Source organism: Phyllostomus hastatus, unplaced genomic scaffold (genome assembly GCF_019186645.2).
Source record: "Phyllostomus hastatus isolate PE091 unplaced genomic scaffold, TTU_PhHast_1.1 phas_scaffold_755, whole genome shotgun sequence".
Taxonomy (NCBI): Eukaryota; Metazoa; Chordata; class Mammalia; order Chiroptera; family Phyllostomidae; genus Phyllostomus; species Phyllostomus hastatus.
In genome coordinates this window covers 7,884,666-7,904,923 of record NW_025334039.1, presented here as the reverse complement: position 1 = coordinate 7,904,923, position 20,258 = coordinate 7,884,666, and the positions used below count along the sequence as shown (strand labels likewise).

Genomic DNA, 20,258 nt, shown 5'->3' with positions numbered 1-20,258 from the left:
GGAAAACACTCGGTGCTGGTGCAGGGAGAAGATGATTGTGAAATCGTGACTGAATTCATACGAATGAAAAACCCTGATCTCCAGATCTTGCAGGTCACAACCAGGGACTTTCTTTGTTAGATCAAGTGAGAATTCACAGTGAGTAATTTATAAAACAGAGATGGTGTTAGCTTATATATATGGATATATTCTCGCCTCTTAAAATACCAAAGGTGAAATATGTGAAAGGCCTTTTAAGTTATAAATTATTTGACAATAAAAATTGTCACCCAGGTACACAGAAACTTGGAATAACATCTCCATCTAGATAAGTGTTTGAGGTAACAAGATATCCTTCTTCATTTAATTGAAGATTTTGTGTTTTAACTGTTGGCTACAAAATATTTTCCACAAATGGAAGGTGAATCAATTGAAGAATATACAACAATGTTTGTTGTTTCCAAAAATCTTCTATGGCTTAGAAAGAGAAATAACATAACTATCAGATCAAGAAATAACATACATTCAAGCCATATTATAAAAATTTCCATCTCTAAGTAATACAAAATAAAGGATACATATATATGATACATTAATTTAATGCTAGGATAATTTAAATTTTCTAAATTACAATTTTTATTTTCAAGAATGACCTTAAATAGACATCAGTTAGGAGCCTAGTGATTGTATTTTTCTGGTTATATTGCTTGTATAATAATATTGTCTAACTTCTAAGGCCAACGATAGTTTAATTACAAATATAAAAAGCTACTGGTCATGCTAATAATTATATATCTGAGAGAATATGAGATTGCTAATTATAATTTTATTCAAAGTAGCACAGATAATTATAGCTTATTGTTTTAAATTAAAATACTGTATTAGGGTAATCTTAACTTGGGTTTCTGGTCATTCCTGTTAAGTTTTTCGTTATCCTAATCATCAGATCATAATAAATATTTTTTCTTTAAATGAAGCAAAAATCATAAAATCAACAGCTATAGTAAATCTCTTGCAAAGATCCCAAGCCAAGTAGCCTATGTATTAAATCTGAACCGTAGACATGATTTTTTTTCTTTGGTTATGGGCACTTTGAATAAAATTAACTTGTATAAAAATGGGAGATTTCATGTAAAGTTCTGGTTACAAGTTTCTCTTTTAAAAAAATCTCATAACACTGGGCTTGAATTAATGCCTGACCAAAGTCACCTGACAGGAAGCTGTGGGTACCCCCTTTGTACCTGCTTGTCATTCCCAGTTCACCACAAACCCCACCATTCCCCATTGTATCCCATGAAGCTGAGTGTCAGCTACTGTTTTCATGGTTTGTCCCATTGGTTTTGCTACAGTACAAATCAATTTCCCTGTATTTATATCTCTCTGTTAAGTGGGGAAAGGAAAAACAGCCTAAGTGGGCCATATATTTCAAGCAAAAGAACAGTACATATTTTTCCTCTATGTTTGATAATTAAGTACTCATTGGCTCTCTGATCTGCCTGGCTCCTAAAATCATCTCAGTTGGCTACCTGTGAGTTACTTGCCATGTATAAGTCAAATTAACAATCTTTTAGCAAAGACTTGTGATCATAAATAGCCTCTAACCAATCAGGCCACATTTTTCAATACCAACCTTTGGGCACAGCACTGAACCAGGTGCTATAAAAACACATAAAAATTAGTGGGACTTCAGCAGCCACATCCTAAGTAAGGAGGCAAAGATAACCACCTATGAAAAGGGTGAAGACTAATTTTATCAAGTTACCAGGAGTATACATTATGAATAAGTCCAAAAATGGGGGGAAAAAAACTATTCTTCAAGTGCATCAAGACAGAACACTTATTTATTTAACAAATATTTATTGAGACCTATTTTTGTGGTAGGCACTGTTCTAGGTGCCAGGGATATAGTAAGTAAAATGGGCAAAAATCCCTGCTTTTTTAAAAAGATTTTATTGGACTTCCAGCCAAGATGGAAGCATAGGTAGTTATGCTTTGCTTCCTCACACAACCAAAAGAAGGACAACAAGAAATTTAAATACAAAAAAACAAGAACTACCAGAAAATCAAACTATATGAAAGTCCAACAACCAAAGAGTTAAAGAACAAACATTCATCCTGCCTGGTAGGAGAGACAGAGATGGGCAGCCAGGGCGGAAAGGATGTGCGGAAGGGCGATGAACTGAGTGGGCGAGGCAGTGGCTGGCAGACCAGACATCCCACATTCGTGTGTGCATAAGCCTCGAGGAACAACTGGGGAGTGAGGCAGACTGAGCAACTATGGGTTCCAGTGAGGGGAAATAAAGCCTCAAAGCCTCTGGCTGAAAAAAACTGTGGGGGTTGCAGCAAAGGGAGAAACTCCCAGCCTCACAGGAGAGTTCATTGGAAAGCCCCACAGGGTCCTAGAACATACACAAACCCACCCACCCACCCAGGAATTGGCACCAGAAGGGCCCAATTGCTTGTGGGCAGTTGGGGAAGGAACTGAAAGGAGGCTGAGAGCCGAGCAAGCAGCACTGTTTCCTCTAGGATCCTCCCCTACGAACAGCTCGACAATGTGGGTTGCCCCACCCTGATGAATACTTAAGGCTCCGCCCCTTACAACATAACAGGTGTGCCAAGACAAACAATATGACCCAAATGAAAGAAGAGATCAAAGCTCCAAAAATAGAACTAAGCAATGAGGAGCTAGCCAACCTATCAGATGCAGAGTTCGAAACACTAGTAATCAAGATGCTCACAGAAATGATTGAGTATGGTTGCAAAATAGAGGAAAAAGGGAAGGCTATGCAAAGTGAAGTAAAGGAAAATGTACAGGGAACCAACAGTGAAGGGAGGGAAACCAGGACTCAAACCAACAATTTGGAACACAAGGAAGAAATAAACATTCAACCGGAACAGAATGAAGAAACAAGAATTCCAAAAAATGAGGAGGCTTAGAAACCTCTGGGACAACTTTAAATGTTCCAACATCCAAATCATAGGGGTGCCAGAAGAGGAAGAGCAAGAAATTGAAAACTTATTTGGAAACATAATGAAGGAAAAACTTCCCACACTGGCAAAGAAAATAGGCTTCCAGAAAGTCCAGGAAGCTCAGAGAGTCCCAAACAGTTGGACCCAAGGAGGAACATAGTGAGACACATCGTAAGTACATTACCTAAGATGAAAGATAAGGAGAGAATCTTAAAAGCAGCAAGAGAAAAGGAAAGTGTTATCTACAAAGGAGTTCCCATAAGACTATCAACAAATTTCTCCAAAGAAATATTATAAGAAAGAAGGGGCTGGAAAGAAGTATTCAAAGTCATGAAAGGCAAGGACCTACATCCAAGATTACTCTATACAGCAAAGCCATCACTTAGAATGGAAGGGCAGAAAAAGTGCTTCTCAAATAAGGTCAAGTTAAAGGACTTCATCATCACCAAGGCTTTATTATATGAAATGTTAAAGGGGTTTATCTGAGAAAAAGAACATGATCAGAAATATGAACAGTAAAATGACAACAATCGCACAACTATCAACAACTCAACCTAAAAAAACCAAAAACTAAGCAAACAACTAGAACAGGAACAGAATCATAGAAATGGAGATCCCATGGAGGGTTATCAGTGGGGAGGAGGAGGGGGGAGAATGGGGGAAAAGGTACAAGAAATAAGAATAATTGGAGGTACAAAGTAGACGAGAAAGGTTAAGAATAGTATAGGAAATGGGGAAGCCCAAGAACTTATGTGTACAACCCATGGACATGAACTAAGGGGAGTGATCCTGGAAGAGGGGGTGTGTAGGGCAGAGGGGGATAAAGGGGAGAAAATAATGGGACAACTGTAATAGCATAATCAATAAAATATACTAAAAAATAAAATATTTTATTTATTTTTTAGAGAGAGGAAGGGAGGGAGAAAGAGAGGGAAACATCAATGTGTGGTTGCTTCCTAAGCACCTGCTACTAGGGAACTGGTCCGCAACTCAGGTTCTGCAACTGGTCCCCAAGTGCCCTGACTGGGAATCGAACCAATGACCCTTTGGTTGTCAGGCCTGCTCTCGATCCTCTGAGCCACACCAGCCAGGGGGAAAAAAGAATCCTTGCTTTAATGGAGCTTATATTCTAGTGGGGATAGGGAGGCAGACAATAAACAAACAAAAAGTAAAATATGAAGCATGGCAGTTACTGGTAAGTTCTATGGAGAGAAAATAAGCAGCAAATGAGAGACGTAGTGTTAGGAGATAATGTTGCAACTTTAAATAAGATATGTGGGAACTATCATTGGGAAGATAATATTTGAGCAAAGACCTGAAGGAGAAGGAGCAGAGAATTGTACTGTCTAGAACATACTAGTTAAATACAGAGATGATAAACAGAATATCTAGTTCTATATAGGAAAATTACACTCAAAAAGGATATTGTGGCAACACATACTATTACTATGGTCATGTTTATGGGGCACTTCATATTCAATGACCATTGGGCTGAGTGAGTCATGGAGGGGATAGACTCTACATGTGAAGAGTGTGCAGTCCATGCAACACTGAGGAGAGAATACACACACACACACATATATGAATAACATGTATATATAAAAAGAAAATATTTATAAAACGAGGCTGTACTCAAGTCATTTATACAGTAAATGTTTACACACCAGCCAGCAACTAGGTGCTGTCTCATTCAGTGGGGCGTATAATGAATAAGATCAGGACTATTCCTCACAGGGATGTCAAACCTTTTGGCATTTCTGGGCCACACTGGAAGTAGAAGAGTTGTCTTGGACCACATATTAAATACACAAACCCTAACGAAAACTGATGAGCAAAAAAAAAAGTTTTTAAAAAATATTTTGTTTATTTATTTTTAGAGAGAGGGGCAGGGAAGGAGAAAGAGAAGAAGAGAAATATGGATATATGGTTGTCTCTCACACACCCCACAATGGGGACCTGGCTGGCAACCCAGGCAATGTGCCCTGACTGAGAATTAAACCAGCGACCCTTTGGTTCATAGGCCCATGCTCAGTCCACTGAGCTAAACCAGCCAGGGTGGCAACAACAACAACAACAACAACAACAACAACAACAACAACAAAGGTTTTAATTTGTGTTGGACTGCATTCATAGCCATCCTGGGCCTCCATGTGGCCCATGGGCTGCGGGTTGGACACCGCTGCTAGTACCTCATACATTAGTGGGAAATAAACACAAGTAAACAGGCTATTTCATTAAGCATCTAAATGTGGGTTTTTTGAGAGGAGAAATGTAGTATGTTCGGTAGGATTCAAACTTTATTTTAACCAAGGAAACCTTTATACCAACATTATTCTTCTGGGAGTGAAGCAAAACAGATTAACAGAGGAAATGCTCTAGCTGACACCAGACATTCCCCTAAGACCACCCTGCAGAGGTGAGGGAAAGGCTGTGTTCTACACCTTTAGAACCCCTAACATTTCTAAAATAACACACATATATATTTGAAACCTTAGTCATGATACTCAGTAAGAAACAAACTACAAAAAAATTAAATGTCAGCAAAGGTGGTTGTTGTTGCGAGAATGCAATTTTGTGATGAAGCCCGAGGCCCTGTAATTGCACTGCTTTCCCACTGCTGGCAGAGTGCTCAACCCAGTTCAAGTGAAGAAGGTTTCTCAGTTATTTGGGAACTAAGAATTGGCCTTTTCAAAAAAATAGAGAAACTCAATCCTTTCTTTAGCTGAATTTTGTAGAGGTGTGTTGCCAATTACATACCTTTAACCAGCCATGTTTTTCCAAACAAAACATGCCTTATTTGATGTCCAGCTAATTATTTAATTTTATAAAGTTAGTAGTATCTATATTGCTTTATTCTTAATTTCTTATCTATTCATAGGTCTGAAGGGGTTGTTTTCATGCTTGAGGATCACAGAACAGTCAGGTTTCAGTACATAACAGCAAGCTTCATTCCTGTCTGATTTGTTAGAGCAGAGGAGCTTCCTAATATACTTCTCCCCAAAAGTTTTAGTATGAAAACTTAACTTCCAAAAAGGTGAACATTTTTTATCCATTAAATACAAGTCAGTTGAAATAGAGTAATTTTTACAAGGCTATTTTTTTACTGACTTCTGAAAAACACTGAAAGCGTAACATTCAAGTTTAACTCAATGATGACTGTTCTGCCAGCATCTAAATACAGCGCATCACAGTATTTTATTTAACACTAACCTTAAAGATTGCTTGGCATTTATTTTATCTGTTGACCCATTCTCTGTATCCTTTTTTTCTTTTGCAAAAAAACCCCCAGAAGATTATCTATTGCCTAGAAATCTGTGGAGTATTGTTTTAAACTTCAAATTCCAATTTCTTCTCATTTTTGAATAGCTTCATTCCTACTGATTCAAATACTTTATGGTTCATTAGAACTTGGCAAAGATCAACTCCTTTAAGATGAAACATGGCATTACTACTTAGGCACATATTTTGCATAAGATGACTTAATACTACACCAACAGCATCAGAACCAGTAAAACAGTCTTTGTATGTTCTTAATGGCATATCTGCTGCCATTGTCTTTCTTAAGTTTCTACTCCTCTCATCTTATGTAAACCATAATATATTTACTAAGATTGCACTGTTTATCTGCCAATAAAAACAGAGAAAACCTAGTAACTTACTTTATATGAAATGTATTATACTGTGCATTTATAAACCCTTAATGTTACATGATTAACTACTAGGCATACTTAATCTTCAAGGATATTATATCAGGACACATTTAAAAGAAACGTAGCCCTGGCTGGTGTAGCTCAGTGGACTGAGTGTGGGCTGCAAACCGAAGGGTTGCCCGTTCGGTTCCATGTTAGGGCACATGCCCGGGTCTTGGGCCAGGTCCCCAGTGGGGGCCACGTGAGAGGCAACCACACACTGATGTTTCTTTCCCTCTCCCTAAAAAAATAAACAAAAATAAAAGGAATGCACACACTCACTAGAGTCTTGATTATTACAGAGCCGTGGTTTCACCAGGTTTTGATCTTTTTCTTTCTTCTTTTTCCATTTCTGACCAATGGCACAAACTCTTCATGAGAGAGATGTAGGGCAAGGAGATCATAAGACTGATCTATTTATCTGATCTATTTATCAGTTATTCTTGTTGAAAAAAAAAGCTTGTGAGTAACAATGAAAACCTGAAAACAACAAAAATGTCCATCACCTGGAGAATTGTTAAATAAATTATGGCATAGCCTTACTGTGGCATATTAAGCAGCCATTAGGGAGAATAAGGTTTATAGCATGAAAGGATATCATTAAGTAGGAAAAACAAAACAAAAACAAAAACTCAACAAGTGGAGCAGAACAATTTGTATACTATCCTAGTTATGTAAAAATGAATTCTCAAACTACACACAAATATATGTGAATAAATAGAAAGGAAGGTCTGAGAGGATAAACTTCAAACTACTAAACTTTGGGAAGTAGGATTGTAATAAAAGAGGATGTTTGGTTTTTAATCTTTATATTTCCAAATGTTTATAATGTATATATGTAATTTTTTAATTAATTGGAGACAGTAAAATTTTTATTGAGACATAACAGACATACCACAAAATTCAGTCTTTTTTAAAAAGTGTACAATTCATTGTTTTCTTAGTGCAGTCACAAAGTTGTACAACCATCACTATTACTATTGCACACCATTTCATCACTCAAAAGGAAACACATACATACAAAAAAAAAAAAAAAAAAAGAGACAGCCCTGGCTGGCGTAGCTCAATGGATTGAGCGCGGGCTGTGAACCAAAGTGTTGCAGGTTCGATTCCCAGTCAGGGCACATGCCTGGGTTGCAGGCCATGACCCCCAGCAACCGCACATTGATGTTTCTCTCTCTCTCTCTTTCTTCCTCCCTTCCCTCTCTAAAAATAAATAAATAAAATCTTAAAAAAAAACCCATACAGTTAGCAGTCACTCCTTATCTCCTGTACCCCAGTAATTTTTTAAATAAAAAAATTGAAGAATGACAAGGGAATAAGTTGAAACATCCAGAATATTGTTTCTAGATTTTTTGAATTAAAATTCAAGAATTTGGAAGGGTTTTCAGGAACAACTATAAAGGACTCCCGGACACAACCAAGAGGGGGTGGAATGGGGATAGGGAGGTGGGGATGGCTGGGTTGGGGGCGGAGTGGTGGGGGTAATTGCAGACAACTGTACTTGAACAATAATAAAACAATTAAAAAATAAAATTCAAGAATTTAAGCTCTCTCCTTTGACTATAAATAACTGGAAACAGGTTGCCCGATTTTACGTAATAGACTGATGTATATGACAAAATGACAAAATCCCATCAGCCTCAAATACCTTTACTAACAAGCTGTTCACTTGTCTATACTTTAAATATTAGCTCAAGACACTTTAGACAGTGCGGAGTGGTGTGTGGAAGGTGAACAGTGAAAAGGAGTTAGACTAGAATGGGGGAGTGATGGATGGTGTAGGGACGGAGTAGGGTTGGTTGGGGTGGGGTGGAGAGGGCCAGAAGACTATGAGTGGTGGAGACAAGGGTATTTTCCGTGGACCATCTGTCTTTAACCTGTATTAAACAAGTAGGCTAGAAGAAATAGTCCTCGTGTTCAAGGAACTTGCCACCTAGTACGTCAAGCCCTTGTAGTCCTAAGTGTAGCCTGTGGACCAATAGCACTGGTTCGCATTATCTGGGCGCTCATGAGAAACGCAGAACACTAGACTCCTCCAGAATTCAAACTGCCTTTAACAAAATCCCCAAATGACTCGTGTGCACACTAAAGTTCGAGAAGCACTGCTTTCCTTAACTTCCCAAGGAGAGCAGTTAATATAAGCCCAAGTCCTGGTTCTTAGTGCTTGACCAGGGAAGGCAGGCGCGCTGGAAAGGGGCGGACCCCAGATGCCTGAGGCTGGTAGTCCAAATCACCCTCTACCCTCAGCGGCCCTCCCCTTCAGCACTTTTGAGTAGGATCTGTGTGACTACCCGTTCTCTTTTCCGGCAGAAGCCACCTCTTAGGCTCCTGAAATTCGACCTGCTCCGCCCAGGGCCGGGAAGCTGGCTCTGGCTGCCAAGGTTACGGAACAGCGGGGTTGAAAGAACCGCCTGAAGCTCGCGCCCCGGCTCCTCCCCCGACCCGTAACCCCGCCCCCGCCTGATCCAAAGGGGGCGGAGGCCAAGGAAGTTCCAGCCCCGCCCCTACCGAACGAGCAGGAAGTGACGTAATGCCCCGGCCGGCCGGTCTTTCGGTCTTTTTCCTTACCCCTTACTCTTCCTCCCCAATCCCTCCCCTCCCCTCCCCCTTCCCTCCTCCGGCTCCAGCCTGTGAGGGCGCGCGGGTGGATAAGGCTATGGAGTAAGCCACAGCTTCCGCCGGACGCTGAAGCGGAGCTGGAGCAACCGGGAGGCGTTTGGCTGGGCGGGGGAAACGAGCCTCAGCACCGCCCTTCCTGAGCGAAGAGGGGAAGAGGTGAGTGACCGCCCCCGGGCACCGAGTGACCTCCTCTCCGGCCGCGCACCTGCCAGGGCTGCCAAGGCCAGCGAGGAAGGAATGGAGAGGGACCCGCGCCGGGGCTAGGCCTCCCAAGACCCCGAGTGCTGGCGACTGTTGCTAGGTGACGGGCCTTCAGGCTGAGGGCCGGTCTGGCAGGGCAGTGGGCGCCAGCGTGAAGCCGAGCTCGGGGAGCGGCGAGCTCCGGGGAGCGGTTCCGAGAGGCCCGAGTCCCCAGAAGAGGCCTTGAAGTGAAGGGGGACCTAGGGCCGGGGCCGTCTGCTGCTGGGAGAGCCCCCCGGTCCGGCCCGGGAGCTCGGGTTTCCGTTGTGGAGCTCTTGGTTCCCTTTTGGGAAATTGGACACTCCTCCGGGACTGGGTGAGACAGCTCCCCTCACTTCTGAGGTCGACGTCTGATAACCTGGGTTACCGCCCGGCGTCATTTTCTGACAGTAGGTATAGGTCTGGGACGGAAGGTTATTGTGTTTGAGGTGGGTGGGGCAGGTGTTTTGTTACGACTTAAAACCTCTTCGGTGGCTTCTGCGCTCGTTTTTTTCTAAGCGGAAGAGAAAGGATGGAGGAAGGTTTAGACCGATAAAGCTTGCAAAAACTTCCCAACTTGGGATCCAACTGAATTCATGCCTGTGATTAGTAATTAAGGAAACCAATATGGTGAAGTCAGTCCCTACAACACTTTATGAGTCTCCCCACTCAGGCGACTTAAAGGAACTGTATCAGTAGTGATTTAAGAGTTGTAAATTGCAAGCTGTTTTTTTTTTTTTTGTACGTTGCAAGCTGTTTTTTTGTAGATCAAATTCAAGAATTATCTGTATGATGATTTGTTTTACAAATTGGATTCTATGAGTAAGAAGTTTTGTAAGAGGCATTCACATGCTTTCCATTCTGGAAAATTAACACAGTTTTACAGTCTGTCACTGTAAAACTCTGTCATGGTCTGGTGCTTGAAGCTACCTTTGGAAATTTACAGGCTCTTTTTGTTTGGCTTCTTGTCATATTCTTTAGTATAAATGTTAATTTTGAAAAGGCTTAAAAATGATTTATCAGCTGGGGTTGGTAGAATTCCTGTCAATATTAAACTGCTCATAAAAGACACTTTCAGGGGATTGTGTAAAAAAAATCGTAATGGAAGTTAAGGCTCTTCATTTGTTCAGATCCAGTCTACACGTGCAGAATCCTGTTCTTTTGTCTCTAAGATCCATGAACAACCAGTGAAATATATACAGATATATTGTGCTTCCATACAACAGAATATTTCTGCACAAATCGACCCTATAACTGGGGATAACTACTCATGCTCACATGATTTATTCCCCAAGAAAAATAGGGCCTCTTAGTGTGTTTAAGTGACTAGCTTCATCATTTGTCCTTTTCTATAGAAGTGTGACAGCTTCCTCTCTCCTGTGCCTCATTATCTAGTTCTCATTAAGTCCTGTTGATTTTGCCTCTTGAATATCTTGTCTCTCTTCATCTTCGCCACTTGTAATCCAATCCCAGCCACCATCATCTCTCATCTGAAGTGTCACTAGCCCCGCAAATGTCTACCTGCATTACTGTGACTCCCACCCCCCAGGTTTCCACACCAGACTGAATGACATTTTAAAAATGCAGATCTAATCATGTTGTCTCCATATTTAAAACCCTTCCGTGGCTTTCATTGTTTTTAGGGGAAACTAAAATCCTTAACAGCCTGTTTGGCTCCCCTGACTGCCTTTGCAACCTCATCTCCACCGTGCTTCCTGGCATTCTGTTCTGCCCTAATCACTCTGTTGTGCTTTAGGTACCTGGCTTTTGGTTATGAAGCTTTCTCTGCTTGGTAATGCATTTCCTTTCCTTTTCATCCAGGTAATGCCTACTCGTCATTCAGCTCACTTCAGGAAGACTTTCCTGATTAGCATGGATTCCCCGATTTATATGTTCTCTTAACACCATTACAGAGTTGCCATATTTATTAATACTTAACAATTTAATGAGATGTTCTTCATCTTCTAGTACTGTGTACGTGCTTAATAAATGTTTGTTAAATGAATTCATTGAATGCTTACTGAATGCACTAAACAGTTTATATACCTCATCACCTTTAATCTTCACAGGAATCATTTGAGAAATGGGTGGCATTTCCCCCTTTTTAAAGGTTAGAAGTGGTGTTAGGGAGGCTAGTTGGTGCAAGTATTAAGTATTAGAACTGGCATTTGACCCAGGTTTCCTTGCCAGTCAGTGTTGTGTATTTAATCATATAACACTTAATTCTCACACTGTACGTCAGAATCACCTGGGAGAGCTGCTTAAATACAAATGCCCTGATTGCACCTTTATAATCTAGATTCTGGCTCCAAAGGTTTGTGATAGTACATAAACATCTATATGTTTAACAAGGTATTCAGTCATTAGATGTTATTAGATGTGCACTGGAGTTTGAAAACCATTGTCTTAGACAACACTTCAGTACTTTATCAATATCAGTTTTCACACACTGTATTACAGTGTATTCAGATTTTGTATGTTCCTAAATCAAGGAAGAACTGTGAGCGTAAGAAGTGACCTTACTGATCATTCAGTCAAGTTTCCTACCCAGGCTTTCCTTGTCCCTCTTTTCCACCTGAAGGGGCTGAATAATAAGACTCTGCCACCCCAGTGCTGCTACTTTTTTTTTTTAATCACAATAATTTCAAAAATCTGATTGACGTCATGTAGTAAAAACTATACCAGGTACATGTGCTGGAATTGCCTTCAAAAGAGTTGGGTGTAGTCTCTTCTCAGATCTTAATTGTTCAAATTACTGATTTGATATTTTAACTTACATTTCCTCATAATCTTTCATGTTGCTTTTTCAATCTTACTGTATAATGGTCTTAAGTTTGTAAGCAGTGATAGAAACGGAATGTTTTACTTGTTTCTCCTACTGTATCTAACATGGTGCTTTCTACTTAGTAGGTACCCAGTAATTTGTTGAATGGATATGTACTTCACCGTACATAGCTAAGTCTCTTTCGTGTTTTCTGTTTGTTTCTTAAAATCGGGTTTGTCCTCTGGAAGTAATCTCTTGTAGCTCAGCTGATAATTATTAGATACTTTCTGTGGTTATACAGAGAATGATTGTACTCGGTACAGTCTTTGTTTTCTGAGTAAGATTAAACATGACTTTTATATAGACCAAAGAATGGTGTTAACCATTTTTTAAAAAATTATTTCTTTTTATAATTTCTACTAATTTCTGAGTGCTTCCACAGGAAGAAGAAAACATGTATTTCAAGAGTGTATCTCAGGTCATCTTCTTTAAATATAAACAAATAAGCACTACATAGAGGAGTATAAGTACAAAAATATTCCCCAAATTTTATGAATCATTTTACCAAAGGTATTTATGTCATGTTAATGTAATTCTTATTTCAAATTACAAAATTTCATTTTATGTATGTTTAATTATTTAAGTGACTATATAAGTGGTATTCTTTTATTTTCAGGCATTTACATAGAAATCTCAGACCCTGGTGCCTCTTTAAGTAATAAACTATTTTGAGTTCATTTGTATTTATTTGTATTATTGTTCTTTGTAGTCAATGTGTAATAATATTTTGTGCTTAGTGAAAGTCTAGTCTCTGCTAGGTGCTTTGAAACTAACAGTTACTAAACATATTTCATTATCAGATGTAATTACAGTAACCTTATTTGCATTATATTTCTGATAAAATGCAAGCTAATTCTACTTTGCAACATTTTCTTCTTGGCAAATTAAGGGACTCTTTTTGCACTTGTATTACCCGAAAACTCAAGAAACTTTTTTAGCATAAATATAATTTTAGCTATTATATTCTTGCTATGTCTAGAGTTTATGAGTGGGCAGAACTGAAAGAATTGCCAGTTCTTTTTGACTACCTGCCATCAGGTGCTCTAATATTCAGTCCACCTTCTGTCAGGTGCATGCAAAATACTACTAGTAATACAGCAGATTCACCTACTGATTCTACTAAAATCCGAGCGATGGCTGAGCCAGATGGTAAAAAGGTATAATCTTGGGATCATATTGAAGCTGTCCCAAATCTTATTTTGACTGAGATTTAGGAGGGAAGGATAATTGAATTTAAAGTGAATTCTATTAAGTTGTGTACAAGGGGAAATGGCTTAAATGAATAAATATTTCTGTCATTTATAGCTTTGCCTTTGGAAAAAATATGCTTATTCATTAATCAAGTGAAAATTTGAAAAACTGTCATTCATTTTAAGAAAAGATGTTTGGACTCTAGATTTGTTTTATGACAAAAGGCTATTGGTAATAATTCAAAATCTTGTTTTACAAGCTCATTTACTTCTTTCTGTCCTTAGCCTTCTGTTGCTCCTGTGATATTTTTCTTGGGTCTTCCTGGGTCACCATTTTCAAGCCCACAGTCTTAACTATTGTATGCTTGTAAGCTCATGATGCCCACATTTTGATCTCCAATCAAGAAGTTTTTTCTAAGTTTTTGACGTGCATATCTAAAAACCTACTAGATATATCTCCATATGAATGTCATTAAGTCAACTCAGATTCAGCATGTCCATAATTGAGTTCTTCCTCCCATAAAAGAACCAGTTGTCTCCTTTCAGTCCTGCCTTGGTAAATGGTTTCACTCTCCTCCTAGACTCTGAAGTTAGAGACCTGATTGGGATTCCTAGTTTTGTCCCTTCCCTTTATCTAATTGGTCAGTAAGTTCTCTTAGTTCTAACTCATACTCGTTTCTTAATTTTCCCTTTCTTCTCCTTTCTCACCGCTATTTCCTTAATTCAGCAACCTCCCCCTCTTTTAAAATTTTGATATATAATATATAAAGATGCATAATGAAGTTTAATATATAATTATAAAGTAAATATCCATGTAGCTAGCACTTTTGAAATACTCCCTAAACTTACCATCTCTTCCCTATGGTCTCTGTCCCTACTTCCAGGCCTGTCTTTATTTTTTACGTGCACCTACACACACACCACGTTCCCTGAACTACATATTGATGTACTCTTTCGTCTCACCATATTCCATACTTGCACCCTTAGTATGTCATTCACTGTGCTCAATGGATTGATCACATTACCTCATGCCTGAAATCTTTCTGTGGCTTATTATAGATTGATTTCTTACTACTTTATACCCTTGGTGATTTGGCTTTTCTAAGTCTCCTTTCCCATACTTCCTTCTTATACTCCAGCTTTTATCTGAACTGCTTTGTTATTACTCCTATACTCCTACCATTCACTGTCTAGTTCACTCCTACTCACCTTTAAAGACACCTCTAGTACTACTGTTTTGGGGAAACTTTCTTCCATCTGTTTCTCTTCTTTTTGCTCCAGTAACACTGTGCATGTATATTCTTCAGCATTTTATCCCTGTAGGCTAATGTTGTGGTTGGTTTACTACTCTCTCTCTTGCCTCTTTGATGGTAAGAACTTTCATGACTTATTTTTCCTTTGCTGCTTTTTTCCTAGCTTTTATATGGTATCAGGTATGTAGTAGGTCTTAAGTAAATATTAAATAATTCATCAGATGAATTTCTGTGTTTGTTTCTGTTGACTCTGTTAGACGGATGGGCATCTGCAACTTGAATATTAACTCAGAATATCTTTTATTTTCATACAAAACTACAGTATTTGTAGTTTTCAGATCACATCATAGTTTTCCTCCCCTTCCTGTCTTGGCACATCCTTTCTGGAATACTCCTTCCCTTTTTTTCTACCTGAAGGACACTTCGTTTTTGAGCCCATTTTTGTGTTCCCATAACATGGTACATTTATACCCCCAGTTAATTGCTATAAATTTTTGCAGGTCTGAGTCCGCTATTGGTCTTAATCTCTAAAGAGCAGATATGTTTCCATGTACATCTGTATTCCCAGTGTCTAACAAGTGCATGACATGCAATATATGGCTACTCAGGCAGAGTCAGAGGAATGCATATTCAGGTTTTAAATAGGATTTTGTGCCCCCTCACTTTCCTATTCAAAATCAGCAAATGTTCATAGAGAACAATTTGGCATAGCAATAAATGTTTTATAATGCTAATAGCAATGTTTTCTAACTGCTTACAGAAATGCAGCATTCAATTAAAAAGAGAAAGTGAGTCTCTTTCTATTTACAGTTTAAACATTTAAGAGAGGAAAGTAGGATACAAACTTAGTGTTACCTTAGTCCAGTGGCCTTACAAATATTTTTCTTGTATAGTCTCTAATTTTGAAAAACAGTATACTTCTTTGCATGTTTTTAAGTTGATTGCATCTGAAGTTTTTTTGTCAAGAGTTAGGATAGTTACAGAGGATCTAATTTCTATATTGTTGTGTCTTGTGATTATGTGTTACTTTCATGAACCTTGAAGTTTTTCCTTATTACTTTAAATAAATTTGTTCCTATACATTCCTGTGACATTCTTCTTGTTTCTTAGTTGCAATTCTGTGATAGATATGACATGGGGTCTTTCTGTTGATATCTGGTCTGGAAGAAATAAAGCATAACCCCCTTCAGTATTTCTCCCAAACTTCTTTTTGCTTTACTCATAAGGAACTTTATCTCAGGATTTATGCATTCTCAAATTGCCTTTTTCCTACCCCCAAAGTTTTTATACTTGAGCAAATGCCATATGATAAGACTAGGATGGCTGAGAAAAATACTTTTCTTTGGTAAAGTAGGAGAAAGAAAGAGTTGGTTAAGGAAAATTTGCAGTACACAGACTGTTCTCAGGGGGAATAAGTTTTAGGAAAGAGTGTGCATAGAAGTTGAAAACTTGAAGAGTAATAGGATTTTAAACTTCTCTTTGTACCATGGCCTCTCTGGGCAATCCAGTGAAGCCCATGCGCCTCTTCAGGGCAGTTTCTACAGAAGCTTCTGGGATTCTGATTTGATGGCAGTGATTTATAGATTGATGGGGGAAATTGACATCTTAACAATATTGAGGCTTTCAATCCATGAACACAGTCTTTTCATATAGGGGGTCTGTCCGGAAAAAGTCCAGCCAGTGTTAATATAATGAGAATGGTTTGCGCAGTATCGATGTAACCTGGCAGCCAAGGAGAGTGGACTAGAATGCACACGTGTGAACAGTGACGACTTGACTGTACTAGTCAGTGGGGGCTGTAGATGTCATTGAGTGGGCATGTGTACTCTGTGGCCATCACATTCGAAATGACTGAGTAGAGCAACAAATCTACATCAGATTTTGTGTTAAGCTTGAATGTTCCTCCGTAGAAACTATTCAGATGATTCAGGTGGCTTTTGGGGATGATGCGAGGACTGCAGCACAAATAGAAGTGTGGCACAGATGCTTCAAAAGCTGGTGGAGAATCTGTTTGAAAGTTGTCTGCATTCTGGAAGGCATGCAACAAGCAGAGCACCTGAGAATGTTAAATACTCATGTGTGGGCTGCAATCAACAAAGATCAGTGACTGACAGTGTGAGAACTAGAAGCTGATGTGGAGATTCCAAAAGCTATTGTGTCTAAGATTTTGACGTAGGGTCTTGGCATGAAACTAAAATCACCTTTGAAACGAAAGAGGTTTCAGATCGTCAGTGAGATTCAGGAAAATACGACAGGGCAGCTGATGGTGATTCCAACAAAGGATTTTGCAGAGTGTTTTGAACAGTGGAAGAGATGCTGGGAGAACTGTGTGAGGTCTCAGGGTGCCTACTTTGAAGGGGACTGAGGTGTCATTGTCCTGTGTACAATGTTTCTTCTATCTTGTACCTTCTTCAGTAAATACCTCTATTTTTCATGTTACATGCCTGGATACTTTCTGGGCAGACTTTGCGTCGTATTAGTGTTCAGTTTTTCTCAGCAATTTTTTGTTGTTGTTATTGTATACATCTTGTATGTCTTGTAAAATTTGCCCATAGGTTATTTCATATCCTTGAAATCGTATTTTTGAAATTTCATTGTTCAGCTGTCTGTTTTATGTGGAAAACAAGTCTTTTCAAATGTATTGTTCTTGTAGTCTGCTGTCACGTTAAACTCATGTATTCTAGTAGCTTTTATAGATTTCTTCTGATCTATATTACACTATCATGTCATTTAGGAATAAAGAGTTTTACTTTTTCCTTCCCAATCTGAATGACTTTTATTTTGTTCTCTATTGCTTTAGCTATGACCTCCATTAGAGTATTGAATAGAAGTGGTAAAAGTAGGTATCCTTACTTTGTCCCCAAACTTAGGGAGAAAGCCATCAATCTTTCATCTTTAAAATAATATTAGCTCTAGGTATTCAATGGTACCACTTAGCAGGTTGAGGAACTTTCCTTCTGTTCTTAGTTTTTGTTAAGGATTTTTACATGTTGATGAGGGTTAGTAATATTCAGTTTTCTTATGTCATTATTTGGTGGTATTAGGACAGCACAGACTATATAACATAAAATTTTCTCAAAGAGCTTGCATCAGCTTTGTTATTTCTTTCCTATATGTTTGATAGAATTCAGTAGGGAAGCCCCTGAGCCTGGAGTTTTCTTTGTGGTCAGGGTTGTAGTTATGAATTGAATTTCTTTTTATATAGGACTATTCGGGCTTTCTGTTTTTTCTTGACTCAATTTTGGTAGTTGTGGATTTCAAGGAATTTTTCATTTCATCCAAGTTGTTGAATTAATTGGCAAAACATTTTTCATTATACAATGCTTTATTTATTTAGCATCTATAAGACATATAGAGTTAGAGTCTGTAGGATTTTCTCTGTTACTGATATAGGTCATTTTTTCCTTAATGTATCTAGAGGTTTACCTTTTAAAAACAAATTGGGTGTCATTGATTTTTTTTTTCTTTTTCAGTTCTCTTACATACACTATTAAATTACATTAAATTGAGTCTGTTTCATTGATTTCTTTATTTCCCTTTTTCTACATATTTTGAGCTTAATTTTCTCTCTCTTTTACCAGCTTCCTAAGGTAGATGCTTAAACCATTGATTTTGGATTTTTTTCTCTAATGTAAACACATAAAGCTATAAATTTCCCATTGAACACTGTGTCACCTACATTCCACAGCTTGTTCATTTTCATTCACTTCAAAATATTTAAAAATGTTATCTGATTTCTTATTCAGCCCTTGGGTTATTTAGAAGAGTTGTTAGATTTTCAAGTATTTGCATTTTTTTAGATAATTATCTGTTCTGATTTCTACTTTAATTTCATTTTGATCAAAGAATATATAATATTTCAGTAGTTTTTAATGTTGAGTTATGTTTTATGGCCCAGCACTTAATTTTCCTACATATCCATGCATATGTGAAACAAAAATGTATTCTGCTGTTGTAGAGTGTTTTAGGTCAGATTGTTTGCTAGTGTTGTTCAGGTCTTCTGTATTCTTACTGATTTCCTGCCTACTTGGCCTGTCTCATCTGTTACTGGGAGAGGACCTTTGAAGTCTTCCACCTGTGATTGTGGATTTGTCTTTTAATTTTTTCAGTTCTATCACTTTTTGCTGCATTTATTTTGAAACCCTATTACTGAGTGTATACAAAGTTAGGTTTGTTGTGTCCTCCTGATGAATTAACAACTTTATCAGTGTCTCCCTTTGCCTTGAAGCCTATTCTGTTAATAATATAACCACAACAGCTTGTGGCTCCTTTCTTGTACTTTTAAATCATCTTGTGAAGTGGTTTTAAAGTGGGTTTCTTGTAAATAGCATATAGTTCAGTCTTGCTTTTTAAATCTAGTTTGACAGTCTGTGCCTTTTAATTGGAATTTTAATGATTTACACTTAATGTAATTATTTTTATGGTTGGATTTAAATCTGTTATTTTGATATGTTTTCTCTTTGTCAGTTCTTTGTTTCTTCCTCTTTTCCTATTTTTTCCCTATTCAGTTTACTTTAGGATTCCATTTTATTTCCATTATTGGCTTTTAGGCTATATCTTAATTTCCTTAGTTATTGCTCTAGGGTTTATAATATGTCTTTAACTTGACACAATGTACCTTCAGATGATGTACTACCTCACATGTAATGTAAGAATCTTTCAAAAATATGCTTCCATTTTCCCTCTCCTGTCCTTGGCTTATTTTTGTCATATTTGTTACTTAAGCACAGTATATTTTTGTTGTTCTTGTTTTCAATGATCTGCTATTTTTGAAGATGAGTTTTTAAAATATACCCATTTTAAAATATACCCATTTAATTTTTATTTCCAGTGTCCTCCATTGCTATTGTATATTAATATTCCCATCTGCTTATCTTTTTCCTTCTTTTTAAAGAATTTTCCTTACTGTATCTTATTGTAAATATAAGCAGCAAATTCTTTCAGATTTTGTTTTCTTGAAAAAGTCTTTATTTCACATTTATTTTTGAAAGTGTTTTTCCCGTGACTTATAGAATTCCAGGTTGACAAGTTTCTTTTAGTACTCATTCAGTTGTTTTCTGGCTTGGGTAGTTTCTCATGTGAAGTCTGGGGAATATTTTTATCTTTGTTCTTCTGTATGTATAATTTTCCTGTTGTCTCTGGTTGCTTTTAAGATCTTTCTCTTAACCACCGATTTTCAGCTGTTTGATATGACATGTCTGGGCATGGTGTTCTTTAAGTTTATCCTGCTTATGGTTCATTACATTTCTTCCTGTTTGCATTGAATTTGGAAAAGTTTTGACCATTATTTTTTCAAATATTTTTTCTTCCTTCTTCTCCTGAGACTTTAATTTTTTCAGCCTTTTACTCTACCTTCATTTTTCACTAATCTTTTTTTCCCTACACTCTAATCTGTTAATGATATCCTCTAAATTATTTATTTTATTTTTCATCTCTAGACTTTTCATTTGTGTTTTTTAAAAAATTCCATTTTATTCCATTATGTTCATGCCTTCCTTTAAATATTTGGACA

At 37.8% G+C, this 20,258-nt stretch overlaps 2 protein-coding genes across 5 annotated transcripts in view; one reads left to right on the top strand and one right to left on the bottom strand.

Annotated features, from left to right (window-relative positions):
* Positions 1 to 265: 265 nt before the first annotated feature.
* Positions 266 to 9,880, bottom strand: DEPDC4 (DEP domain containing 4). Its single transcript, XM_045826362.1, is given in 6 exon segments — positions 266 to 456; positions 6,251 to 6,273; positions 6,275 to 6,530; positions 8,908 to 9,101; positions 9,389 to 9,783; positions 9,836 to 9,880. Coding segments are annotated over 6 exon segments (1,104 nt in total).
* The window catches only part of SCYL2 (SCY1 like pseudokinase 2), a 56,760-nt gene continuing 45,685 nt past the window's right edge, over positions 9,184 to 20,258 (top strand). For 2 of the 4 annotated variants that reach the window (XM_045826506.1, XM_045826502.1), the window contains exon 1: positions 9,184 to 9,416. The gene's annotated coding sequence lies outside the window, so the exon portion shown is untranslated. The other 2 variants (XM_045826504.1, XM_045826503.1) reach the window with 2 other exon arrangements.